Below are 21,286 nucleotides of genomic sequence, written 5' to 3' on the forward strand. Positions count from 1 at the left end.
CTTTCCCTTCATCAATCCAGTCAACATCAAAAGAAACTATCCTATGTGGGTATACATCTATAAGCGAAATGGCCCTTTTCTGTATTTTCTCCTTTCTTCATACCTCATCATCCCATGAGCGTCTGTCTTTTGTTTTCTGGTTGCGTCGTTCTACTGCATTGCGTCGTCTTACTACACTCTGGCACGGTTACGCTCCGCTCGTCTGCTCTGGCTGGCCGGCGACAACCGTCGCCACGGCATCCTGTGGGGGCTGCTCCGGCGCGGAGACGGGTTGCTGCGTGGGCGGCTGCTGCACGGGCACGGTCGGCTGCACACCCTCTTGTGGCAGTACCTGCTGTTGCTGCTGCTGCTGCTGCATCCCACCAGGCAAGTTCATTGCGTTTTGCGGCGCCCCCAAGGCGGCGATACCATTGCCGTCCACGGGGAAGCCGGCGCCAGCGCCGGAGGGCATGCCCATCGGCAACCCTACGTCTAAAAAGCCGCTCACCGCCGCCGCGCTGTTGCCATTCAGGTCGGCGGTGCCGCCGGCGGACAGCTGGTGCGCGCCGAGTACGCCCTCTGGGTGCAGCGCGTATACGAGTGCTTCCATGGCGTGGCCGTCAAAGATGACGGTGTTCTGCATTGGCTGCTGCTTCTGCCCGAGCACGTTGACAACGTCCTGCGCGAGCTGGCCGCCGAGGACGGCCGCGACGGGCGCGACCTCGGCGCCGAGGTTCTGCAGGAACGCGCGGAGAAACTCGGGGCGCAGCGTCTCCGGGGGGAGGCGGAGAGCTTTGTGCTTCTGCGTCGCGAGCTGCGTGAAGCGGCGGAGGTCGTCGCGCGTAGCGGGCAGCGGCTGCGCGGCGCCCGGGGGAGAGGTCTGGATAAACTCCCAGAGGGCGCGAAGGCAGGACAGCGCGGGGGTGACGGCGCGGAGGCGCCGCTTGGAGGAGGTGTACTCGGCAGGCAGCGTGGCGAGCTCGCTTGCCAGGAACCAGGTAGAGTATAGCTCGCGTTTCGTGACGGCCTCGACGGTTTTGCCACCTTCCTGATGCGTCTGGACGTTGATGATAGAACGCGTCCGCGTTTCCTGCTGCGGGACGTGCGTGGCGACATTTCCGGCGTCGCGCTCAATCACGTACTCGTGCTCGATGAGGTCGCTGAACAGGAATCCGTACATGCCGTGGGTGCCCGCCGCGTAAAACGCCTTGCCGTTGATGCGCGTCGCGGTGTTGATCAGGTTAAACGAGTCCGGATCAAGGTCCGTCGCGATAACAATGTCAAACCCCGCAAAGTAGCTCGGCCCTTTGCTCTTCACACCCTCGGCGTCAACGTGCACCTGCACACGGGGGTTGAGCTTGCGGAGCGCGGGCGCGGCCGCCTCCGCGCGATTCCGCCCGACGTGGGTTTCATGGTCCGCGCCGCCGTCATTTTGGAAGAATTGCGCACCGAGGTCCGCCTCGCTGACCAGCGCATCATCGAGTATGGTGAGGGAGCCGACACCGGCAAGAACCAGGTTCTTAGCGACCTCGTTGGCGAGTGCGCGCATGGTGATGAGCAGGATGCGGGCGTTTTGGATGCGGGCCTGAGCGGCCATGCCCCAAAGGCGAATCTGGCGATCATACAGCGCAATTTCGTCTGCGTGAGGTGCGGTTAGCTTGGGGTGTCTCAGGTAGGCGGCAGAATGCTCGAGGGCGGGGAGAAAGAGGAGCGTTACCGGCAGATATCGGCTTAGCTTGTTGCGGCGGCTGTGAGGGGACTTGGCCGTTGGCAAACATGAGCGGTAGCATCATTGATGGATCGCCCATGGGGAGGGCAGCCATGTTTGGGTCAGCAATGAATCTCTGGCCGTTAAAGATGCCGGCCATGGCGTCTGGATTCGGCATTTGGGGGAGAAGGCTGGGATCGAATGGCGGCGCACCGTTGGCGTTGGGGGTGTTTTCTTGAGCTTGGGGCTGGGCTTGCGCATTGGCGCTCGTTTGCCGCTGCTGCGAATCCATAGCGGGGGGGTTGAGCCGGAAGCTTGATAGCGTACGCGATGAGTCGTGTCGATTAGAGATGGCGGGCAGTGTGCGAAAGAGGGTGAACGGCCGAGCAGGTGAATGTATGCGGCAAACAGCCGCTGTCAGTGTTGTCCGAGAACAAGGGAGGGTATGAGTGAATCAATTCAGATTATGTAACAAGAATTCGACGCGGACTACTTCACGCGATTGTAGCCGTGTTTGCGATGTGGGATGGCTGGTGATGAACTGGATCGATGAAAAGTGAAGTGAGATGTGGTTGTTGGTGATGAGTGTTGCGCCAGTGGAAGTCGGGTAAAATTGTTAGCACATGACCCGAGGTGGCCTCCACAGCGCCATAGTGTGACAGGTACCGTAGCATCAGGGAGCTGAGAACAGAGGCAATTGGCGGGTATCAGGGTAGATGCCGCGGGTCTGTAAAAGTTCCATCAGTAGAAGTATGACTGGTTTGAGAAAATGTCCGAAATTCCACATGTAAAGGAGCTTTGTGGTGGTTGTGATGGGGCCTTTGTAGGACAATTTGTAGGACAGGTAATGCCCGGGCTGCAGGCTGCATGTCGGCATAGAGCTGACGAGGTTGTTTCTGTGCAGGTCGGCGGATTATGGACAGGCTACGGAGTATATTCCAGGATAAACGTGGTACGAGCTCTCGTACATATAATCAATTGGTGGCAGGCCTTAACCAAGTCTGGCCGAGATAGCGTCCAAGACTGTCAGGCCAGACTCAATTGATGTGGGTTTGAGGCACAGCAGACATTGAGGTGTATCATAAAGGCATAGATAGATACAGTTCATCGCCTACCTCTTAGTAGTTGCGATCCTTATTCTATTTAGCAAATTTCAGGTCGACGACGTACATGGACACGCTTGGGCGCTATGGCAGTCGAGGAGTCGTCCGGCAGCAACTCGAGAAAGTATCAGTGAAAATAGTACATTGAGAATAGTAGATTTGAGTGGGTTCAAGCAAGAATATTATCATGAGGCAATTCTGGTTAGGAAGTGCATGAGCGTCACCCTCTTGTGATGGAGTGATGAATGTACAGTGATGGCATGGCTTGGTAGGTTCGGCGTCGTGGCCGAGGTGCACTGTAGCGGGCGCACTGTATACAGTGTAACAGACTGAACAGTGGATCCAAGGTTATTCAGGGCAAAATATCACCAAATCCCAGGAGGCACTTAGAAGCCAGCCAATCGTTGTTCAGCGGCCCAAGCTGCCCCCCCCTGGAACAAACGGCCCTGCACAAACGCTACAGGGGATTTAGGGCACGACCAGCGCTACTTTAGGTACCTACGGAGTACTCCGTCCGCTGATGCGATTTCGGCTCCTGTGGCTGCCTGCAAACGAAAGCCCGGCAAATCACCACTCTAGGGAGGTAGGTACCTAGAGTCTAGAGGCACTTTTCTTTTGGCCGCTAATACCAGCTGCCAACTCTCCACCCATCGTTTGCCCACATGATGTGATTCAATCAGTCATCCATTGGCGGCAACATCTCCCTCTTTCAAACTTGTTCTGTCTTGTGAAAAGCGCAGTCTTGTTGCCTTCTTCATTTGCCGTCTTCTTCTCGTCTTCATCCCGTCTTCATCCCGTCTTCAGTCCATCTGCCTCGACCACTTCCCCCGACAAGACTCGGCCAGCTCACACGTCTCACATCCTCGCCACCAACTTTGCGGCCACCACCACCATCTGCAACACCAGCACACCAAAACGCGACACCTGCATCGTCGCCCAATCAAACTACCATAGATACACCGTGCCGCCACACTAGTTATCCGATCAAGACCTCGTCTTCTCAGTCTTTTTTCTCTTCTTCCTACGCCCTTGCCTTCCGATTCCCGACTCTGCCACGCCCGTCGGTCGACTTTGTTCTCACCCTGGCCTGACTCGACCCTCACTGCCGTGCTTGTGTTACCGCCGCCCTCTTCACCAAGCTTCGCCCTGGTCCTCCCCCCCCGTCATCACGCAGTCTGGTCACCGAATAAGCTCGTAACGCCTGCCCCCAAACCCCCCAGTGGTCTGTCGCAGCTTGCACGCCTTTTCGTCAGCCATCATCGTGTCAGCGAGTTCCAAGACAAATCGCCGACTCTCGGCACCCCAGCTGCGTCGCCCGACGTTACACAACGCACGTATTGCTACAGTCTCAATAGCCATCATATCTCGGACACAAACCTGCCGTATCGGCCACTTATTCACATCCATCCGGATTACCATTTTCACCCTCTTACTCGGCATATTACTAGCGGCCGGCTCAGTCTCCCCCGCCACCAAACTTTCCTCGCACCCTTCACTTTCCGGCCTGGCTCACTCATTTCATCGCCTACCCGCTATTAAACCGTTGGCCGCACAAGTGCCACCAGCCTTGGCCCTGACCCTGCATATTCATCCTCTTCTACACGCCGACTTTTCTTTTCGCCAAACCCTGGCACATGGCACAGATTCTTCGCTCACTACACCTCTGAACAATGTCATGGCAAAATTCCAACAATCCCTCACGGCGGCCACCAGACCCGCGCCGTGCCGGCTCCCGGCCCAATGACGAAGCAGAGTACCCTCTTCCGGGCCTCGTCCCGGCTTCCAACACAGTAACCTCCTCCAACCCCGCGCCCCTGCCTCGGATGATTGCTGCTGCACGCGAACGTCTTGCCAGCTCCAATCGCGACAGGATCAACTCGATTCTCGGCGACAGCCCTTACACCACGCGGCGCTGGACACCGTCGCCAGGCGAAGACGCCCAGGAGCAGCAACACCCGCGCCAGAACCGTCCCAGCCCGCCGCCCTCGCGCTATGAAGTCACTCACATGAGCACCTCATCACTCACCGTTCCGCCGCCGTGGGGCCAATTTGAGTATCCCAATCGCATGACCAGCCTTGAGCAGCTCGATCGCACCCTAGATGAGGCTAATGCGCACCTGCGTGCGCTGCTCGACATGACCTCGGCCAATAGCGTCTCGCGTCAGCTCTTACCGACCACTCAATCATCAAATTACACGCCACCCATCCGCAGACATGATTTCACCTATGACAATCAGCGCAATAAACGCAGAAAGGTCGACGATGAGCGGTATACGCACGCCACCGTCGAGAGCTTTCGCTACGGCCATTATGGCCAGGTCGAAGCCGGCGACTTGGAAATGGAAATGGTCAGCTGCGACGGCGGCATGTTTTCAAATGAGTTGTCGTATGCCGCCGAAAACATTCTTAAGAATGACAACTCAGTCTACTGCACCAAAGGAAATCGGTGCAACATTGTCCTGCGTCATCGAGGTTCCACGACGTTTACGCTATCCGAACTCGTCATCAAAGCTCCCGGCTCCATGAACTACTCTCACCCGTGCGTACTACACGACTCATGCCCCGTTATTCACTAACAAATTCCCTCTCAGCGTCCGCGAAGGCATGGTCTTCGTCACCATGGAGCAGGACGATGTTCTGCACCGCACCGCCCAGTACCAAATCCAGTACGCGCCGCCCACCACTGCCACGCCACGCGACCGTGTTACCTTTACCAATACGGATCCGCGCACGCGCTTCAACCGCGAGCCTCAGCAGACCGTCTCCGTCTCGCACAACCGCGACGGCACCCTCACCACTCGCGCCGGCCGCTCCTTCATCTACAGCCATGACAGCGACGTCCGCATGCCCCAGATGCCCCGCGAATTCACCGCCAGCCAGCCCGATTTCCGCATCAGCACCGAGTTTAGCGATGAGGAAGACGATGTCACTGGAACCTTTGGCCCCACCCCCGTGTCCATCCTTCGCCGGCCGCCACCAAACCGCATCGGCACTCTGCCATTTGAAAACGACAATGAAGATGACGACGACGACGCTTCCGAGGACTCGGACCCTGACCACGACCCCGTTACCACCGACTTTCTCTCTGACCACAGCCTGCGCCGCCTCCGCCGAGGCAACCCCGCCAGCACCAGCACCGCGGACCTCATTCACATCCACGCGGATCACCATCATCATCACAGCAACAACAACACCTCCCGCCATAGCAATGCCCTTGCCGAGGCCTGGGACGCTCACGCTAGCGCTACTCAAGACGCCATCCGCGCCGTCGGCGGCGGTGCGATGCTCGCACCGCACGCGCGCTTCCACATTGAGAAGAAGAAGAGCAAGTGCACCATTCGCTTCGACCCCCCCGTCGCCGGCCGCTTCATTCTGCTTAAAATGTGGAGTTCCCACCACGACCCCGGCAGCAACATCGACATCCAGTCCGTCATTGCCAGGGGTTTCGCAGGGCCCCGCTACTTTCCCGCCGTGGAGATGCGGTGATGCAGGCTGACGGGGGGTTTGGCATTATGTTGCCCTGGCTTGTGGAATGATTCCTTCTTGTTAGTTTTGGTTTGTTGAAATGCGGTATGCATTGCTACACGCTGCCCTTGCACCTTGACAATATTTTTCTGGGACATTGCTTACGGAGTTGGGGTTTCACTCGTGCTTCATTTGGATATTACATTGGATGCATTTACACCGTACGTAATCACCTGTAGAAACACGTATAGACATGACATTTCATTGAGCTGACTACCGCAATGTGGACGATGCCAATAAGTCATCAATTGCTAGTTATACCAAGTAACTCTATTGCCAAGTAAACTATTGCCAAGTTTACCGTGTCCTATGCATGTAGAATTGCATCAAACCCTGCCTAATTTCACTTTTTTATCACAGTCATTACATGCCGCCAACCGTATTCCCTATAGTTGGTGCAAGAGCACAAATGACACCAGCAAAAAGGACGCCCATGAAACTAGGCTGCATTAGTGTTGATTCGGCATCAGCAGAGAGCAATATACATACACAGTGAAATGAAACATGAATATGGCAGACTTGACAGCGCTGGAGCCATCCATGCCAGCCTCCATGACAAAGGCTCCCACGATGCCGCCGGCACGCTGCGAGTTGAGAATTGACGAGGCCAAAGTAGGATCTCTGACCCAGTCAATGATTCCTGTGATGTTATGGGCCTCATGATCATGAAAGTTCCCAAGCGCCATGGAGATTGCCTGCAGCATGATAGAGAAAAAAGGTGACAGATCGGACGGCACGGTCCAGCCTACGTAGAGCGGCGGAGCGAATAGCAGGAGCGTAAAGAAGATACCTCGAAAGACCCAGTTGAGATCTACTGGTACTGAGGGTCGGTGAAGGGTCAGTCGTGCCGCTATCAAGCCCGATGTCAGCGTAGCGGCGATGGCTGCCATCATGATGAAGCCATAGAGGTTGGCGTGGCTGACACTGCAATAGGGCAGCAGTCCTATCTGGCATAACGCCCAGTCCTGCTCGGTAGCTCTTGATTGCGTTTCCTTCCATGCTCTAGCGGACAGGATGACGAGGAATAAGTTGTAAACGCCATAGAGAGTAACACAAGCAGAGATGACGACCTTGCTAATGTACTCCGGGGCGACAATTGATGGTGTTTGAGCGGAAATGGCAGAGTTGGCTGCAAACATGTTGACGAGGAGATCAGAATAATATGCTGAAACGAATGCAGCAGAAGAGTGTGAATGCAGAGAAGCAAAGAGGGAGGGAAAAGAAACGAGCGAGCAAGTAGTCATGGTGGAAAAGGCCCTTGGCTGACGTCCTTGATGTCAACGCAGGCGCCAGAATTCACGTTGTTGGCTCCTTCCTATGATAGGATTGAAATCGGAGACGGCGGCGGAATAGTATGTGCTGCCAAGCAGAGCTACTCATCCGAGTGTTGGTTGGGAAGTTGGGTGCACTGCAGAACTGATCAGAATGGACTTGTATTTGTATGTCTAGAATTGGGCCAAATAGCAATTCAGTTCATGTCACATTCTTTATTGTCTGCTTCTCAGCAATTTCCTATGAATGTTGGCAGGTCTACTACTGCTCTGCAAGGCAAAGTTTGGAGCACCTGTTTGCGAATCATAAGGTAATATTGTAGATTGCAACGGTAGAGCAGAACGGTCTGAGTGGCTTCGATCGTTTGCGTTCATGACCAACTGGCATTCTACGCTCAAACATTGCTGTGCGAAGGAGTTGAGCGTCACAACGAGACAGGGAAGCTGAAGAAGGTCAAGCGAGGTAAACTGCAAGCACGTTTTTGAGGCTCATGAGAAGCATGTCGTCAGACTGAACGCCGCTTGGTGCTTGCATAATATTAGCAACCGTCTTTGCAGTGCAGCCGACTTACACGCAGCGACAGCATCCGTCCGAAGTAGATCCATAGAGACTAATTTCGCGCCTGCCTTCTTCTTCTGCCGACCTATCTATGCTTTCACCGAACCAAGCGATGCGTCGAGTAGCATTACAGAGGGATATCTTGTTATTCATGATGGTCACTCACCACCCCTCCACTGCAGTCGAAAAAAAGGAAGCGGGGGCATCCGTGCCGAAATGACTCCCTGAGGTGTCTCAGCTTGTACTAGGTGGCCAATTAGATGAATTTGCTTGTATGTTTGAGCAACCTCGAGAGCCTGCCGGGTTAGCGAATATGATGGCAAAATAGGTTTCAAGACCGCTGTTCCCCAAGGAGCTCTCCTTGGCGAGCGAATCATGGGCATAGAAGCAAGCATTCGATTTTCTCGCCGTGCAGCAAGCAGCGCGAGGGGTGTGTTACCCTATTTACGGGCGTCCGGAGCAACACAGTAGAGAGCAGGAGGTGATGGCTAGCATTCCTGTCGGCCAGTGGGGGAGCGGCGTTGGGTGGCAGGTGGCAGACCATGGCTTGCACGTCTCATGTGCATGCTCTATAACGGCATTGCAGATATAGCATATGCGCATGATTTTAAATATGGCTGTGGCCAGTCGCGCATAAATCGAGTAGATACTGAAAAAATTGCCGAAAGCTCTCTGCCTGAAATCATGAGTTTGCAGGTGTGAGAACGGCTGACAGCTGGCAGAGTCGGCCACTGTAAATGCTCGGCGATGATTACAAACAACATACGCACCTTCACCATCATCATCATCATGCACCACCAACCATCCCACCAACACACTAGGACCGGGGGAAAACAAAAGGTGTATAAACATTCAGTCAAAATCACGTCTGACACACGCGGGGAAAAAAAATAGATCAACATACCTCCGAAGAGGGTTTGACGTAGCCGGACATAGCACCACAGGCTCCGTCGAGGCCAAAATCGTCACGAATAAGAGACAATATTCCAGGATCCCAATCACATCCGCAAGCAGCCTAACGAAAGTCCGCACTAAGACACTTTTCTCCAGCCAAGGCCTCGCCTCGGCGCTAGTTCCGTTCGCATTCAAGCTAGCACAGAAGAGCCGACTGTGGTTGCATTCCAGCGCCGTCCTCCAGCCCGTGGTTGGAATTCGAGGTACCGGGATGCCTTTGCCGGCTTTGACAAGAAAGACCCGTTCGTTGAACTTGTAAATGTTTATCAGCGCGGTCATTTTGTTGCAATTCTTTCCTTCTTCTTCTTCTTCTTCCTCTTCTTCTTCACGACACCGACGGCAAAGCACAAACCTCGTCACAATTTTCGTGGCTCCTTATAATTATACATTGGGCACTGCTCGCCCGCATCAACAACGGCTACGCCCAAGCTTATCCAATCGTTGTCCCGGTGATATCCAGTCACGGCCTCGCAGCCGTTAAGGCCCGCTGCAGACTACGCCCTAAGCCACCAGCGCCCAAGCGACCGCACAAGAAGATTTCGAACGATTCGGAGGCTTCTTCATTATACAAAAGTCCATCAACAAACGAAACCTCGAACATTTTCACGGCAGGTTTGGGGAGCCTCAACGCAAAACCTCCACACATACCCTTGATTCATACCGGCCCACTTGGGGTGTATTTGTTCAGGCGCCAACGCCTCTTTGATGTGCGATAATGGCAGGCATATCTGTTAATACTGCTGCATTTGCACATGATGATACCCCAGCAATTAAGGGGCATGAACAACCGCGAAACTGGCCCATGATAGACCTGCAGGACACTGCAGATACATCCGGTCTTGCCATCTCCTTCCCTTCACAGTCGCCCAGCACCACCAAGCCGCAGAGGAGCGAGACTGCCTCCTGCAATGACAAAAGGCCTTGTACACCGCATCACCAATTTTCTGCTCGCCCGGCCAATTTCACAAACTCCTCCGAACCCAGGTCGCTGGCGGACACTCCGAGAGCACCGCGAACTAGACCAGGGTTGCGCGGCAATTCAGAATCCACACCTAATTACACCACATCTTGGACCGCTCGGAGCACTCCTGACCTCTCTTCACCTAGTCAAGGATCAACTTGGTCACACTACACCGATCGTCTTCGCAACATCAGTGGTCTTCAGACTTCGTCCATTTATACGACGCCGGCCAGAGGACTCGCCACACGAGAGTCGTCACCAGCAACCTCTTTGAGATCGGTGACATCCTCGGCAACGGGCTCCGCAACATTATCCTTTATCGCTTCAAAGATGGCTGCTCTCAAGACCATAGCGTCGCCTTTGCTCACCGGTAATGGCTGTGGGAATGAGCTGATTGATCTGGATATCGAAGCTACGCTCTTCCCCAACGGCGCGCCGCAAGACGGGGAGGCCGTCTCACCCGCGGACTACAAAAGCCTGCAGATAAACGCCCTCGAACTCCTCCATCGCTTCCAAGCTACATATAAGAGCCAGACTATTGAGTTTTGCACACTCAAGGCCGAAAAAGAGGCCCTCGAAGACGAAAAGTGCGAAGCAGAGACCCGCGCGCGCCATGCCAAGTTGCAACTGGACGAGGTTGCCAGCAAGGCAGCCGAGAGGGGGGCCGCCATGCAGGCTTATATTGATGAGCTACGGCAAGAGAATAGAGCAATGGTACAATACGTTCGCTCACCAATGATGTCTGAGGATCTCGGCGTCGAGGAGGACCAGGCCAAGAAGATGTGGCGCCGCAGCGGTGATACTTTCAAGACCGAGGCTAGCTCTGACACGGACGAGGAGAGCGTCGCCGAAGTCAGCATCTTTTCAAGGCCAAGAAGCCCAACCATGGCTACTCCAAGTTCCGAGATGGGCCCCCACGGACCGATGCCTCGCGGCCGTGCATCCGTCTCTGGAGCCTCCATTCACACCGTGTCTTCCCAGAAGCCCCAACAAATGACGGCGTTTCGCAAGCTCATCAAGGGCATCTCTGGCGAGGCCGACGTTCGTACCGTCACCGAGTGTAGCAACTGTCACGGTCAACACGCTAGTATAGCCTGGGACACGGCGAGTCTCATGCGGGACGAGAACCGCGGCCTCAAGATGCGAGTCACCGAGCTGGAATCGGCACTTGATGGCGCGCTGGATGTAGTAAATGGGCTGGAGCTGTGAATTCGGGCCAAGAGCTCTTCATTTACCACAATGATGTGATATGCGTGGCGTTAAAGGAGATTGGGTTACTTATTGAATTTAAATGGGCTTGGAATTAAGCAGCCCGCGGCGATGAACACGCACGCTTACGACACGAATAGTAGGGATTATTCTGCAATATATTTTCATTAGTCATTGATGTATGCCCTTTTGAAGTGAGTGCTCTTTGAAATCCTTGCTCTCTCGCGAGGTGCACCTCGGTCCTAGGGGCTTGACTCCTCTCGATTCTCGCTTTGTCCTGTTGGTTGTAGTCAATTTGTTGTTGATAGAACAATCGCCTAAATTTGCGATTGTTTTTCATCGAATGTAGTCGAGATTATGCCTGCATCATAGGGTGTATACAATTTTTACCAATCGTAGACTGTTGTATTTGCGTATTGTTATTTCTTCATTTCCCAGGAACCGTAGTTTACATGGGCAGACGCACACAACAAATGAAACAAAACAAAAATAATGTGATCCAGCCTCCGAGATGGTCGCTCTCCGAGTGTTCATAATCTTTCCCAGAGAAAACACTTCCCTGGCACCCATGTCATCCTCAGAAGCCGCCCGACGCTCTCTGAGAGGACTTGCTCCTCTACCAATTTTTATACATTGCCAATGCGAAAACGCTCTAGTCGTTCCTTCACCTCCATGTAACCCTCTCGCGGACCTCCGTTAGTGGTGTGCTTCGTCACCGTGGTGGTGCTCGTCTTGCATGAAAAAGTGCTCGTATGTGCAGTATCCGGCAAAAAGGACCGTGGCCGTGCCGAGACCGGGTAGAGTGCCGCGGAACCGGTTGAAGCGCGTAAAGGGGCCCTGAAATCTCCAAGCATCACTATCCGTGGCAAAGCCAATCATGTTAGCAACCTGTTCGTTCCATTGCGATACTCGAGTTTTGGTTCGTTCGGAAACGGAGGTTCTTTGGGGGTCGGTGACGTACGCTCTCTCCCAAGGGTCGTAACGGGCCTTGCCGGCAGCCTCTTTGAAGGCGCGCATGCTGAAGCCGGTAATGTTGGCCTTGCCGCCCTGGGCTGCCCTCAGTATTCTGTGCCATCACCAACATGTTAGCGCACGCTCTTTGTTTCGGTCGGGGAGTCGGTGCGGCGCCGCGATGACGGTTGATGCGCAGCGGCGCCAATCGAGTATGAGCACGTCGTGGTCGCACCTTGTGGGAAGCATTGTGACAAATTGATGGCTGAATTTCGAGTTACGGACCGGCAAAGTAGCTGGGAAGCGGATATGTCAAGGTAAGCTGGGTTGCTTGTCGCGCGATTGGGTGAGCGGATGGGACGACGGATAAACATTATTCCCAGCTGTGCACTTGGCATTTTGCGGCGCGCGCCTGGCGGCACGAACGCACGGGCCAGCCTCCGATCTTGTGCATTTGCTGGCACCTCTTCGCTCTCGAGTGCTCTTTTGACTACATCACGCATCGCTTATCGGTCCAATCTTACGCACCACGTTTATACTTTGCCGTCGCCGGAGCAGCTCGTCAACGTCACTTTGCAATACACGCTTTGAGACACGACACCATCTTCTGTCGTTGCGCTCCCGTACCACCAAACCCAGCGACCAAGAACGCTTCACGACTGTGCCTCGCCCGCGACGCAATATTGATAGCACAGCATCACTAGTGCGCAAGCAGCAACGATCGCCCCCGTTTGTGCAACGCCCTCATTCTTCTCTTCACCTTGGGGCGCAGCCAAACTCGCAGTCGACATCGCCCACAGATAGGCTCGCATTGTCCACACGACCTGATGCACCCTTACTACGTCCCGCCACAACCTCCACCTTCCACCGATTCCCGTTCCTAGAACCCGCCCCGTTCTCCAGGCCCCTACCAAGCGCAAGCTGCGCAACCGGCAAGAAGCTTGGTCGTCTACAATCGACGATCGAACAGCGAACAGTACAGACCACCCGACCCTGCTTACCAACAGCTAGTACTTCACCAGAGTAGAAGAAACCGGGACAGCTCAAGCGCAAATCAAGCACCATATCAGGGACACGTTACGCCTTTGCAATCCAGGCCAAGACGTCGGATTCCACCCCCAATGCCTCCGCAGATCCGGGCGTTCGCCTCGGGCCCAGGCGTCGGCGCGCCTTTCCATCAGCCTAGATTTCCTTCGCATGGGCAACCCCAAGGTGGACCGATGGCCGGTAATCAATATCTTAACGCCAATAGTCAAATGAATCCCTTTGGAGGAGCGAATGGTAACTTCAATGTGCCCGGCCTCAACGGCGCCGGAGGCTTTGGTGACTCCGGGTTTGGCGGTCAAGCTTCGAGAATGGGATTTACACATGGCCCAGCTGGCCTTCAACCGCCACAACACGCTGGACAGCTACATCATAATGTTCTTATGGAGCACCCAACGATGCGGCCTCAGCAGAACAGGGGGCGTATACGAGAGGTGTGGAAGCACAACTTGCAAGAGGAGATGGCGGTCCTACGAGACCTTGTGGACAGTTATCCTTATATTGCCATGGTGAGTTTTGACACTTTTCTATTGCAAGGAGTCTCCATTAACGAGACTAGGATACCGAATTTCCAGGCGTTGTATCAAGACCAATGGGTGGCTTTCGTGGCAAGAGCGACTACCACTACCAATGTCTGCGCACCAACGTGGACATGCTGAAAGTTATACAAATCGGTCTGACATTATTCAACGAAGAAGGCGAGACACCGCCCGCTCGACCAGGACCCGAACTCGGCCTCGGCCCGGCCGCGCAAAGAAGCGCCAATCAGGGCCCCTTTCCCTACGCTTGGCAGTTCAACTTTAAGTTTTCCCTCAAGGAGGACATGTATAACGAAAAGTCAATCGAGTCGCTTCAACAGGCTGGAATTGACTTCAACGCACTGGAGCGTGACGGAATTGACCCTCACGAGTTTGCAGCGTTGCTGATTCCGTCTGGCCTTGTCTGCTTTGACGAGGTCAAGTGGATTTCCTTCCACGGTGGCTACGACTTTGGCTACCTGACCAAGCTGCTGATCTGCACGCCGCTGCCAAACGACGAGCACGATTTTGATCACAAGATGAAGCTGTACTTTCCGTCAACGTACGACGTCAAGCACTTGATGAAATACGCCATCCGCCTGCACAACTCGGGGATTCTATCCCCCGCAGATCCCGGTAGCGCCGAGATTTTGCAAAAGTTTGAGCACAAGTCGGGATTGGAGAACATTGCCGAGACGCTCAAAATTAAGCGCATTGGCACCGCACACCAGGCCGGCTCGGACTCGTTGCTGACGGGCAAGGTGTTTTTCCAGATGCGTGACCGCATCTTTAACGGAGACATTCCTGAGGAGCATATCGGCAAGGTGTGGGGCCTAGGTATCCCCGACGGCGGCATGATTATCGCAGCCATGATGAACCGCGGCGAGGACGTCGGTGGCGGCCTCAACGGCACCCCGCGTACGCCCAACACGCACACGGCCCAGCTTGCGACATCGACGCCTGTCAACAACCAGAGCCAGGGCACAAACGGCGTCGGTCACATGGGTCCAATGACGCCCGGTGGCGGCGGGGGCATCTTTGGCAGCTTTGCCTTTACCGGCGCCAGTAGATAGGCCTCTGCTGGTGCTAGTAGATAGGAGGTTTGCCGTGACTCGTGTGCGTAGTTATGGAAGCAACGGGGCGGGAGGAGAGGGAGAAGAGAAGAAAGTCACTAACGAAGAAAGCTCGTCATGGGAAGCTGTATGCACGTCGTTTTGGATTTGTTTTGGTTTCTTGCAGACGCTGGGCCTCGTTTCTCGATTGTCTCCCTCGTCTGGTGTTATTAATATGCATGATACGAGAAGAATAGGGTGGCTTTGGCATTTGGTTCTCGGCGTTTCTCTCCCTCTCTCTCCCCTTTCTTGTTCTTCTTTTATCAGGAAGGTACCGCAGGTGTTCATGGTAAAAGCAGGGCAATGGATCACGGCTTTCCTTTTTTTTTTTCAGTCGCAGTTACAAACTCGGGAGTGCGGGTGTGTGGGCGTGTGGGCAAGACGGCTTGGCTTGGTTGGTCCCCTTTCATCTTATAATAGTTGATTCTATGCATGTACAATTATCGAATGCAGACCTTGTATTGTCTTTACATGATGACATGGCATGGTGAAGATTTGTGATGAGAGTATGAATGGTATTGATCATCAGAGTCATGACTAAAATAAAAGGAAGCCTTGATAAGTGTAGCAAGAACCGGGACAAAAAAACGCCAGTAGTGTTCCCAAGAAAAGCAAAGCAATATCCCAAACGCCAAGCTACCTATTTTGCTATACATGCAGAAGAACCAAGATTGCGAGAGTTGCGCCAAGAAGGAGTGCTGCGTGCACTACGTAATGTATACTCGCTTGAGGGCGTCGGCAGCGTACACCTCGCCCGTGAGCACGTCCCTAACGAGGGCTGGCGGCAGGCCCGCCTTCCGGGACTGGTCTTCGAGGCGGTCCTTACCGTAGACGCGACCGTTGGGCAGGAGGACGAGATCGTGCTCGACATGGCTCTTTGTGTGGTGCGCGTAAGGCACGTTGCGCGCGAGGTCGTTGAGCTCGACGGAGCAGATGGGGCAGACACCGTGACCAATGGTGGACGGTGGGGGTGGTGGCTTGCCGTCGGCAGACGAGGAGGCATGGCAGGCGGGCGTCTTGAGGGCGGAGAGCCCGGAGGAGAGGGCGAGATGGAGGAGCGGCGCCGAGGGCAGCCCGAGGAGGGTGTTGTGGGCGGCGGTGAAGACGTCGGCGAGCTGGGCCCAGCGCTGGGGCGCGTACAGGTGGGCGTAGGCGCCGCGGGCGCTGCCGCGGGCGCGGGAAGGCGGGAAGGCGAGGAGGCCGCTGGCCTGCTTGACCTCGGCGGGGTATGCGTGCCAGTAGGGGATGAGGTGCTTCTTGGCGTGAGCGATGGCTTCGAGGAGCTTGGGCTGGGATTGGGAGCGGATGAGCTCAATGTACTGCTGGAAGCGGAGGAGGAACTCGAGTTTGCTCTGGGTATATAGTCAGCTTTTGAATCATTCTTGTTTACTTTGCGATTTCGTATCTGGAGGACCACGGCACAACGAACCTCCATCTTGCGCAGCTCCTTTTTATTCTCGGTGCACCACGCCAGCGCCTCTGCGATGCTGCCACCGAGAAGCGCCTCGCGGATGCGACTCATGGCCTTGAAGGTGTCGACATCCACGAGCGCCTCGATACCGCGCTCCTTTGCGAGCTGCTCGGCGCTCTCACTGTACCCGTGGCGCAGGAGGTAATCGGCGAGCAGGCGGTCGAGGCGGCGGCGGCTCCAGGCCTCGTAGGCGAGGTCCTCGGGCCCGCCGCGGACGGCGTAGAGCTGGTCGAGGTGGAAGATGCGGGCGGCGGCCTGAGCGTGCAGGCGCTCCTCGTCGCGGGCATGGACGGCCAGCCGGCGGCGGACGCCGCGCATGCGACCGAGCATGGCGTCGAGGTTGCGCAGGGCATCGTGCTGCGTAGCGCGGCCCGAGGCGGCGGCCGTAGCGGCGTCCTTGAGCAGCGTCTTGAGCGCCGATGTGTCCTTTTCAATGGTAAAATGGGCGGCACGGAAAGTTTTGCGTAGGAGCTCGTTGGGGAGGCGGAGAAGCGGTTGGTCCTGAGGGAAGGGGAAGAAAAGGGCTCGGTTAGCAAAACATGGTCGAGTTCAAAGGGTTGATACGATGTCTGTCGTGCGAGGATCGGGAGCAGCGGTGGGAAGCTTACGAGGAGGAGATGCTCGCCGTGCTTGAGCGTGGACTGCTCATGCTCGGCCATTGTTTGCTCAAACGGACGATCGAAAGTTGGGGACGGATGAGAGCATGGGAAAAGAGAGGTCTGCAGGATTTGATGGCGATGAGACGGGTGGATGGGTTTGAAGAGGCGGTGGTTCTAGCTCGCGGTCAGGCCCCACGGGCCCGAACTAGGAGGTGGGATTAAATACGTAGGTGAATAGGCAGGAAGGTCGAGTACAGTGGTTGTACCTATGGCAGAGCACGCACTACCTAATTTAGCCAGGGATCCTGTATGAAGCCAGACCATCTAGTTAATGATGGCACTTCTGTATGACTTTTCGTTAAAAAAAAAAGGAGGGTTAGCTTGTACGTCTGTATTTTATTATCGTTACAGTTTTGTTCAAGTGGCACTGCTGCGCAACTCTTGGTGCAGACATATCTGGACAGGTGATTAGGTTGTCGCTACAGGCGATCCGAATGGGGACGGGCGGGCCTGTAAGAAGGCTTGGAAGGTTATCGGCAGCGGCTGAAGCGGGCATGTAGTGGCAGCGGAGCGTAGCGGGGTTCGGGACGGGCGATGATGAAGTGAGGCCGGATTTCGTTTCTTTTTTCCACTTGAGGTTTGGGTGGCCATGTGAATTGGACCGTGTGGTTGAACATCTTTCAAAGGGCCCGCGTTGTGTGTGTAGCATACTTGTGCACGTCATCTGTGCTTGTCTTGATGACGTTTGATATAGAGGCTGCGACTACACAAACATATCAATAACAGCTCGAATTAGGCATTAAATTAGACATTACGATATAATCACACACTCACCCGACAGAAAATTACCTGTCACCCGAGTAGGCGAAATACCAGTACTTTTCTGTCCGTCGCTTCGCCGCATCTCAATTTCTCAGCTGCCGGCTCTTCTATACATTGACTTGTTTGCCGACAACAAACATCTAGGTCGTAATTACCCGCCAACACATATCCAATGATAGCATGTACAAGTAATCAACAGGTAGCTGAAACGATAGCGCTTATCCGGATTGCAGTTTGCTCGGGTTACACAGCTGGCGGCACCCCAGAGAGAGCCAAGGCTGAGACAGCGCCTCACTCATCCTCACTCGTCGACATGCGGCCCATGCGCCGGAATCAGATCCCGGGACATGTCTACAAAGTCAAGTACGTCCCAGCTGTGATTTGGTTGTGACTTGGCTGCAGGTGGCTAAAAATAAAGGCGTCCGGGCTGCCGACGGATTACTCGTGTTGGTATCCGACAGCGCAGCGGGCGCTTTGTTGGGCGCTTTGTTTGCTGGATTTGTCTCCTAGAGGCTTGAAATCAGCCCCCAATACTCGAAAAGATAGATTGCTTGCATTGCGTAGATTGTTTCATGGCTCTGTTGTAACCGACTGGCCCTATCGCAAAACAAAATCATGGCATATTAAGGCCGGCATTGCTGATCCAGAGGGCTGCATAGATTGTTTGCCACATAATTAAGACGTGCTGCTAGGCTTGCCTTGATTGGGTGGAGCAACCTCTGCCAGATCCTTCCTGCCTAAATTTCAAGGCATCCATCCCTCTTGCCATATATTCTCCCAAGGCTGCCTGCACGTGTTCTGGTCCTCCCTCCCATCCTCGTGACTTGGACACCCCAGCTCGGCCTGTTTGCTGCACGCGCCCTTGGTACGTGTTGCAGCGAGACGCTTCGAGACCAACAAAGTCGACCATTATATTTAAAAACGTCCCTTTCTCATCGCAAAATCAGCTCGCATCCACCGAACCGACTTGTTCGATTTTTTTCTTTTTTTTTTCCATCGGAAACTCGACCTCGCGGCCTTCCTACACGTCTCTGTCTACGCGCCTACTTACATCCGGCCGCGACATCACGAGATTTGGAACCACGCAAAAACACGTGAGGCAAAACCCGTGATCTCGCACCCCCCCAAGGCCCAAAAAACACATGATCTGGCTGGTAAGTGCATCGTCCAGCACCAATACGCCCGCTTTGCACTTTGCGATGAAATTGTCCACATCTCGTCGCGATTTCGATACCGCCAGTGCGCGCATCGTCGCTGCCCAGTCGCCTTGCGACCGTCGCCACGCTTCTGCCCAACAATTTCCTTGCATCATCTCTCCCTATTTTGCCCGTCGCCGTCCCAGTCGGCCGTCTCGCATCGTCCTGGCCAACTTGTGCACTGCCATGAGCTGCGTCTATCTGCTTGGCGCCGCTGCACGTCAACTCGGGTGCAGCGTTGCATTCCGTCGCGTTCCACAGTCAACGAATCGAAGCGAAATTTTCACTTTGCCTCTTTTCATCTCATGACCATCGCGACTCACCTTGCCTCACCATTCCACCCAAAAGCACCTCATACGCAGCAAGCGTGCCATGGCCAAGATGCGTGGCTACTCATTCGCGCACATTTAATGCTGCATGCGTTGTGGCCTGCCTCCTCATCCGTCGCCTTGCTTCCTTCCTGTCATCGCCATGTTCGTCAACGCGCATGTCTCTAGCCCTGTCTAACACTCACTAGTTGTAGCCGAGTTCACCTTGTAAAGCTGGATTTCCATCAGGAGGACATGTCGGACCCTCTCGCGGATCACCCAGACCTCACTGCCCTGACTGGTTCGCCCGGCCAGAAGCGCAAGCGAGAGCCTGACAGTCCCAGCCAGCGGCACAAGCGCATGGCGGCCCCCGCGGCCATGATGGCCGCTGACACGGCTGCCTTTATCGAGAATGCCATTGAGGCCAGCACTGCTGCTGCCGCTAACGGCGTCAACGTAGCCGATTTTAACGCCCTGCAGCAGGCTACCCACGGCGACCACACCGACCAGGCCAGCAACGATGCCACCACCACAGCGCAGGCCGCCCTCGGCATGTATCCCACACTGCATGTGCCTCCGTCCACTGAGGAGCAATTTGCCGCCCAGGCTACCGAAAATGAAGAGGACCAGCACGATGCTCATCCCTTTACATCAGAAATCCCGCAGGACATGATGGACCAGGTCAACCACCAGCCCCAAAACGGCGAGCAGCAGCAACAACAGCAGCAGCAGCGTCACTACTCGGCGTCGTCCCAGGGAGGTAGTGCTAAACCACCGGTGGGCTCGGACGAGTGGCACAAGCTGCGCAAGGACAACCACAAGGAGGTGGAGCGTCGCCGCCGCGAGACCATCAACGAGGGCATTAACGAACTAGCCAAGATTGTCCCCGGCTGCGAGAAGAACAAGGGCTCCATCCTGCAGCGCGCCGTCAGTTTCATCTCGCAACTCAAGGAAAATGAGCAGCAAAACATTGAAAAGTGGACGCTCGAGAAGCTGCTTACGGAGCAAGCCATTACCGAGCTGAGCCAGTCCAATGACAAGCTCAAACAGGAGTGCGAGCGCCTCTACCGCGAGCTCGAGACGTGGAAGCGCGTCGCGCAAAACGCCGGCCTCGAGCCGCCGCAGCCGAAGGAGGAGCCGAGTGTGTCAGCCTAGGTGGCTGAAGCCACGCTGGCGGTGAACCTGTTAGAATCTTTGCCACCACATGCGTCCTGACATGCCCTCTCTTTCGCTATTACTGCCTTTTTTCCTTTCTCGTTTATACAGAGCCACAAGCCCCTCGTAATAAGTGTATGCTCCGGCAATGTGGCGTCGTGCGAGTCGTTTTTCCTTCTTTTGTCTGGTATTGGGGAAGGGAGCTAGGCGTTGGCACTTGGATGTTTTTTTTTTACCCATTCTCTACCTTTGTATTGGATGTTTTAGGGCGATATCAACGTCTAGATGAATATCAAGTCTTGACTTTCCTTTTACATGCTTTTGCATTCGATTAGTTCTTGATGTGTTTTGGTTGCCGACTCGGCAGATTATGTATACATTTTTCTTCTCGTGTAAGAAATGACTCTCGACTTTACTTTCATGTATCCCGATGTTGCTACATTTACTCGTCTTCCCGCCACACACCACTTTTCAAGCAGACGTCCATGCCAAGGTCCACATAACTCGCACATTGGCGGTTCTCAACAAAGTCTGTGACGGCGACGGCTTGGCCTGCATTTCGAGATGGCGAATACTCGAATACCGCCAGTCCTGTAAACGGTCGGCACGCCCCGCTTCTGCTGCCTATACGCAGCCTCCCAGTTTAACATTTGCCTCGCCAAGTAAGCGTACGTCTAGACCTTTGGCCAACGGATTGCAATGCATGAAACTAACAAGTAAGCATAAACCAAACATCCAATAGTTTTCCCAACGGACACATGATACCCCACGGTAACGTTGCATAATGATAAATATCGGCATTTGCAACTCTTTGTTCATCTCGAGTCAAGGCACACAGGGG

At 54.7% G+C, this 21,286-nt stretch overlaps 8 protein-coding genes across 8 annotated transcripts; 4 read left to right on the forward strand and 4 right to left on the reverse strand.

Annotated features, from left to right (window-relative positions):
- Nucleotides 1–187: 187 nt before the first annotated feature.
- BBA_08141 (ThiF family protein) lies at nucleotides 188–1,979 on the reverse strand (the record flags this gene model as incomplete). The annotated part of the gene is made up of 2 exons (XM_008603238.1): nucleotides 188–1,617; nucleotides 1,697–1,979. 2 exons carry the CDS (start codon nucleotides 1,977–1,979, stop codon nucleotides 188–190), a joined length of 1,713 nt encoding a protein of 570 aa, XP_008601460.1.
- Nucleotides 1,980–4,460: 2,481 nt separating this feature from the next.
- On the forward strand, nucleotides 4,461–6,276 carry BBA_08142 (regulator of chromosome condensation (RCC1)-like protein; the record flags this gene model as incomplete). The annotated part of the gene is made up of 2 exons (XM_008603239.1): nucleotides 4,461–5,329; nucleotides 5,382–6,276. 2 exons carry the CDS (start codon nucleotides 4,461–4,463, stop codon nucleotides 6,274–6,276), a joined length of 1,764 nt encoding a protein of 587 aa, XP_008601461.1.
- A 402-nt stretch (nucleotides 6,277–6,678) lies between these two features.
- On the reverse strand, nucleotides 6,679–7,559 carry BBA_08143 (uncharacterized protein; the record flags this gene model as incomplete). Its single annotated transcript, XM_008603240.1, has 2 exons — nucleotides 6,679–6,754; nucleotides 6,805–7,559. The coding sequence occupies 2 exons, from the start codon at nucleotides 7,557–7,559 to the stop codon at nucleotides 6,679–6,681; spliced, it is 831 nt and encodes a 276-aa protein (XP_008601462.1).
- A 2,255-nt stretch (nucleotides 7,560–9,814) lies between these two features.
- BBA_08144 (uncharacterized protein) lies at nucleotides 9,815–11,269 on the forward strand (the record flags this gene model as incomplete). The annotated part of the gene is made up of 1 exon (XM_008603241.1): nucleotides 9,815–11,269. The coding sequence occupies one exon, from the start codon at nucleotides 9,815–9,817 to the stop codon at nucleotides 11,267–11,269; it is 1,455 nt and encodes a 484-aa protein (XP_008601463.1).
- A 696-nt stretch (nucleotides 11,270–11,965) lies between these two features.
- Nucleotides 11,966–12,469, reverse strand: BBA_08145 (NADH-ubiquinone oxidoreductase B12 subunit family protein; the record flags this gene model as incomplete). The annotated part of the gene is made up of 2 exons (XM_008603242.1): nucleotides 11,966–12,335; nucleotides 12,456–12,469. 2 exons carry the CDS (start codon nucleotides 12,467–12,469, stop codon nucleotides 11,966–11,968), a joined length of 384 nt encoding a protein of 127 aa, XP_008601464.1.
- An 872-nt stretch (nucleotides 12,470–13,341) lies between these two features.
- Nucleotides 13,342–14,855, forward strand: BBA_08146 (CAF1 family ribonuclease; the record flags this gene model as incomplete). The annotated part of the gene is made up of 2 exons (XM_008603243.1): nucleotides 13,342–13,773; nucleotides 13,824–14,855. 2 exons carry the CDS (start codon nucleotides 13,342–13,344, stop codon nucleotides 14,853–14,855), a joined length of 1,464 nt encoding a protein of 487 aa, XP_008601465.1.
- Nucleotides 14,856–15,601: 746 nt separating this feature from the next.
- Nucleotides 15,602–17,024, reverse strand: BBA_08147 (Protein fyv10; the record flags this gene model as incomplete). The annotated part of the gene is made up of 3 exons (XM_008603244.1): nucleotides 15,602–16,246; nucleotides 16,324–16,866; nucleotides 16,974–17,024. 3 exons carry the CDS (start codon nucleotides 17,022–17,024, stop codon nucleotides 15,602–15,604), a joined length of 1,239 nt encoding a protein of 412 aa, XP_008601466.1.
- Nucleotides 17,025–18,985: 1,961 nt separating this feature from the next.
- Nucleotides 18,986–20,445, forward strand: BBA_08148 (helix-loop-helix DNA-binding domain-containing protein; the record flags this gene model as incomplete). The annotated part of the gene is made up of 2 exons (XM_008603245.1): nucleotides 18,986–19,212; nucleotides 19,500–20,445. 2 exons carry the CDS (start codon nucleotides 18,986–18,988, stop codon nucleotides 20,443–20,445), a joined length of 1,173 nt encoding a protein of 390 aa, XP_008601467.1.
- Between the last annotated feature and the right edge of the window lie 841 nt (nucleotides 20,446–21,286).

Source organism: Beauveria bassiana (assembly GCF_000280675.1).
Source record: "Beauveria bassiana ARSEF 2860 unplaced genomic scaffold BBA_S00031, whole genome shotgun sequence".
Classification (NCBI taxonomy): Eukaryota; Fungi; Ascomycota; class Sordariomycetes; order Hypocreales; family Cordycipitaceae; genus Beauveria; species Beauveria bassiana.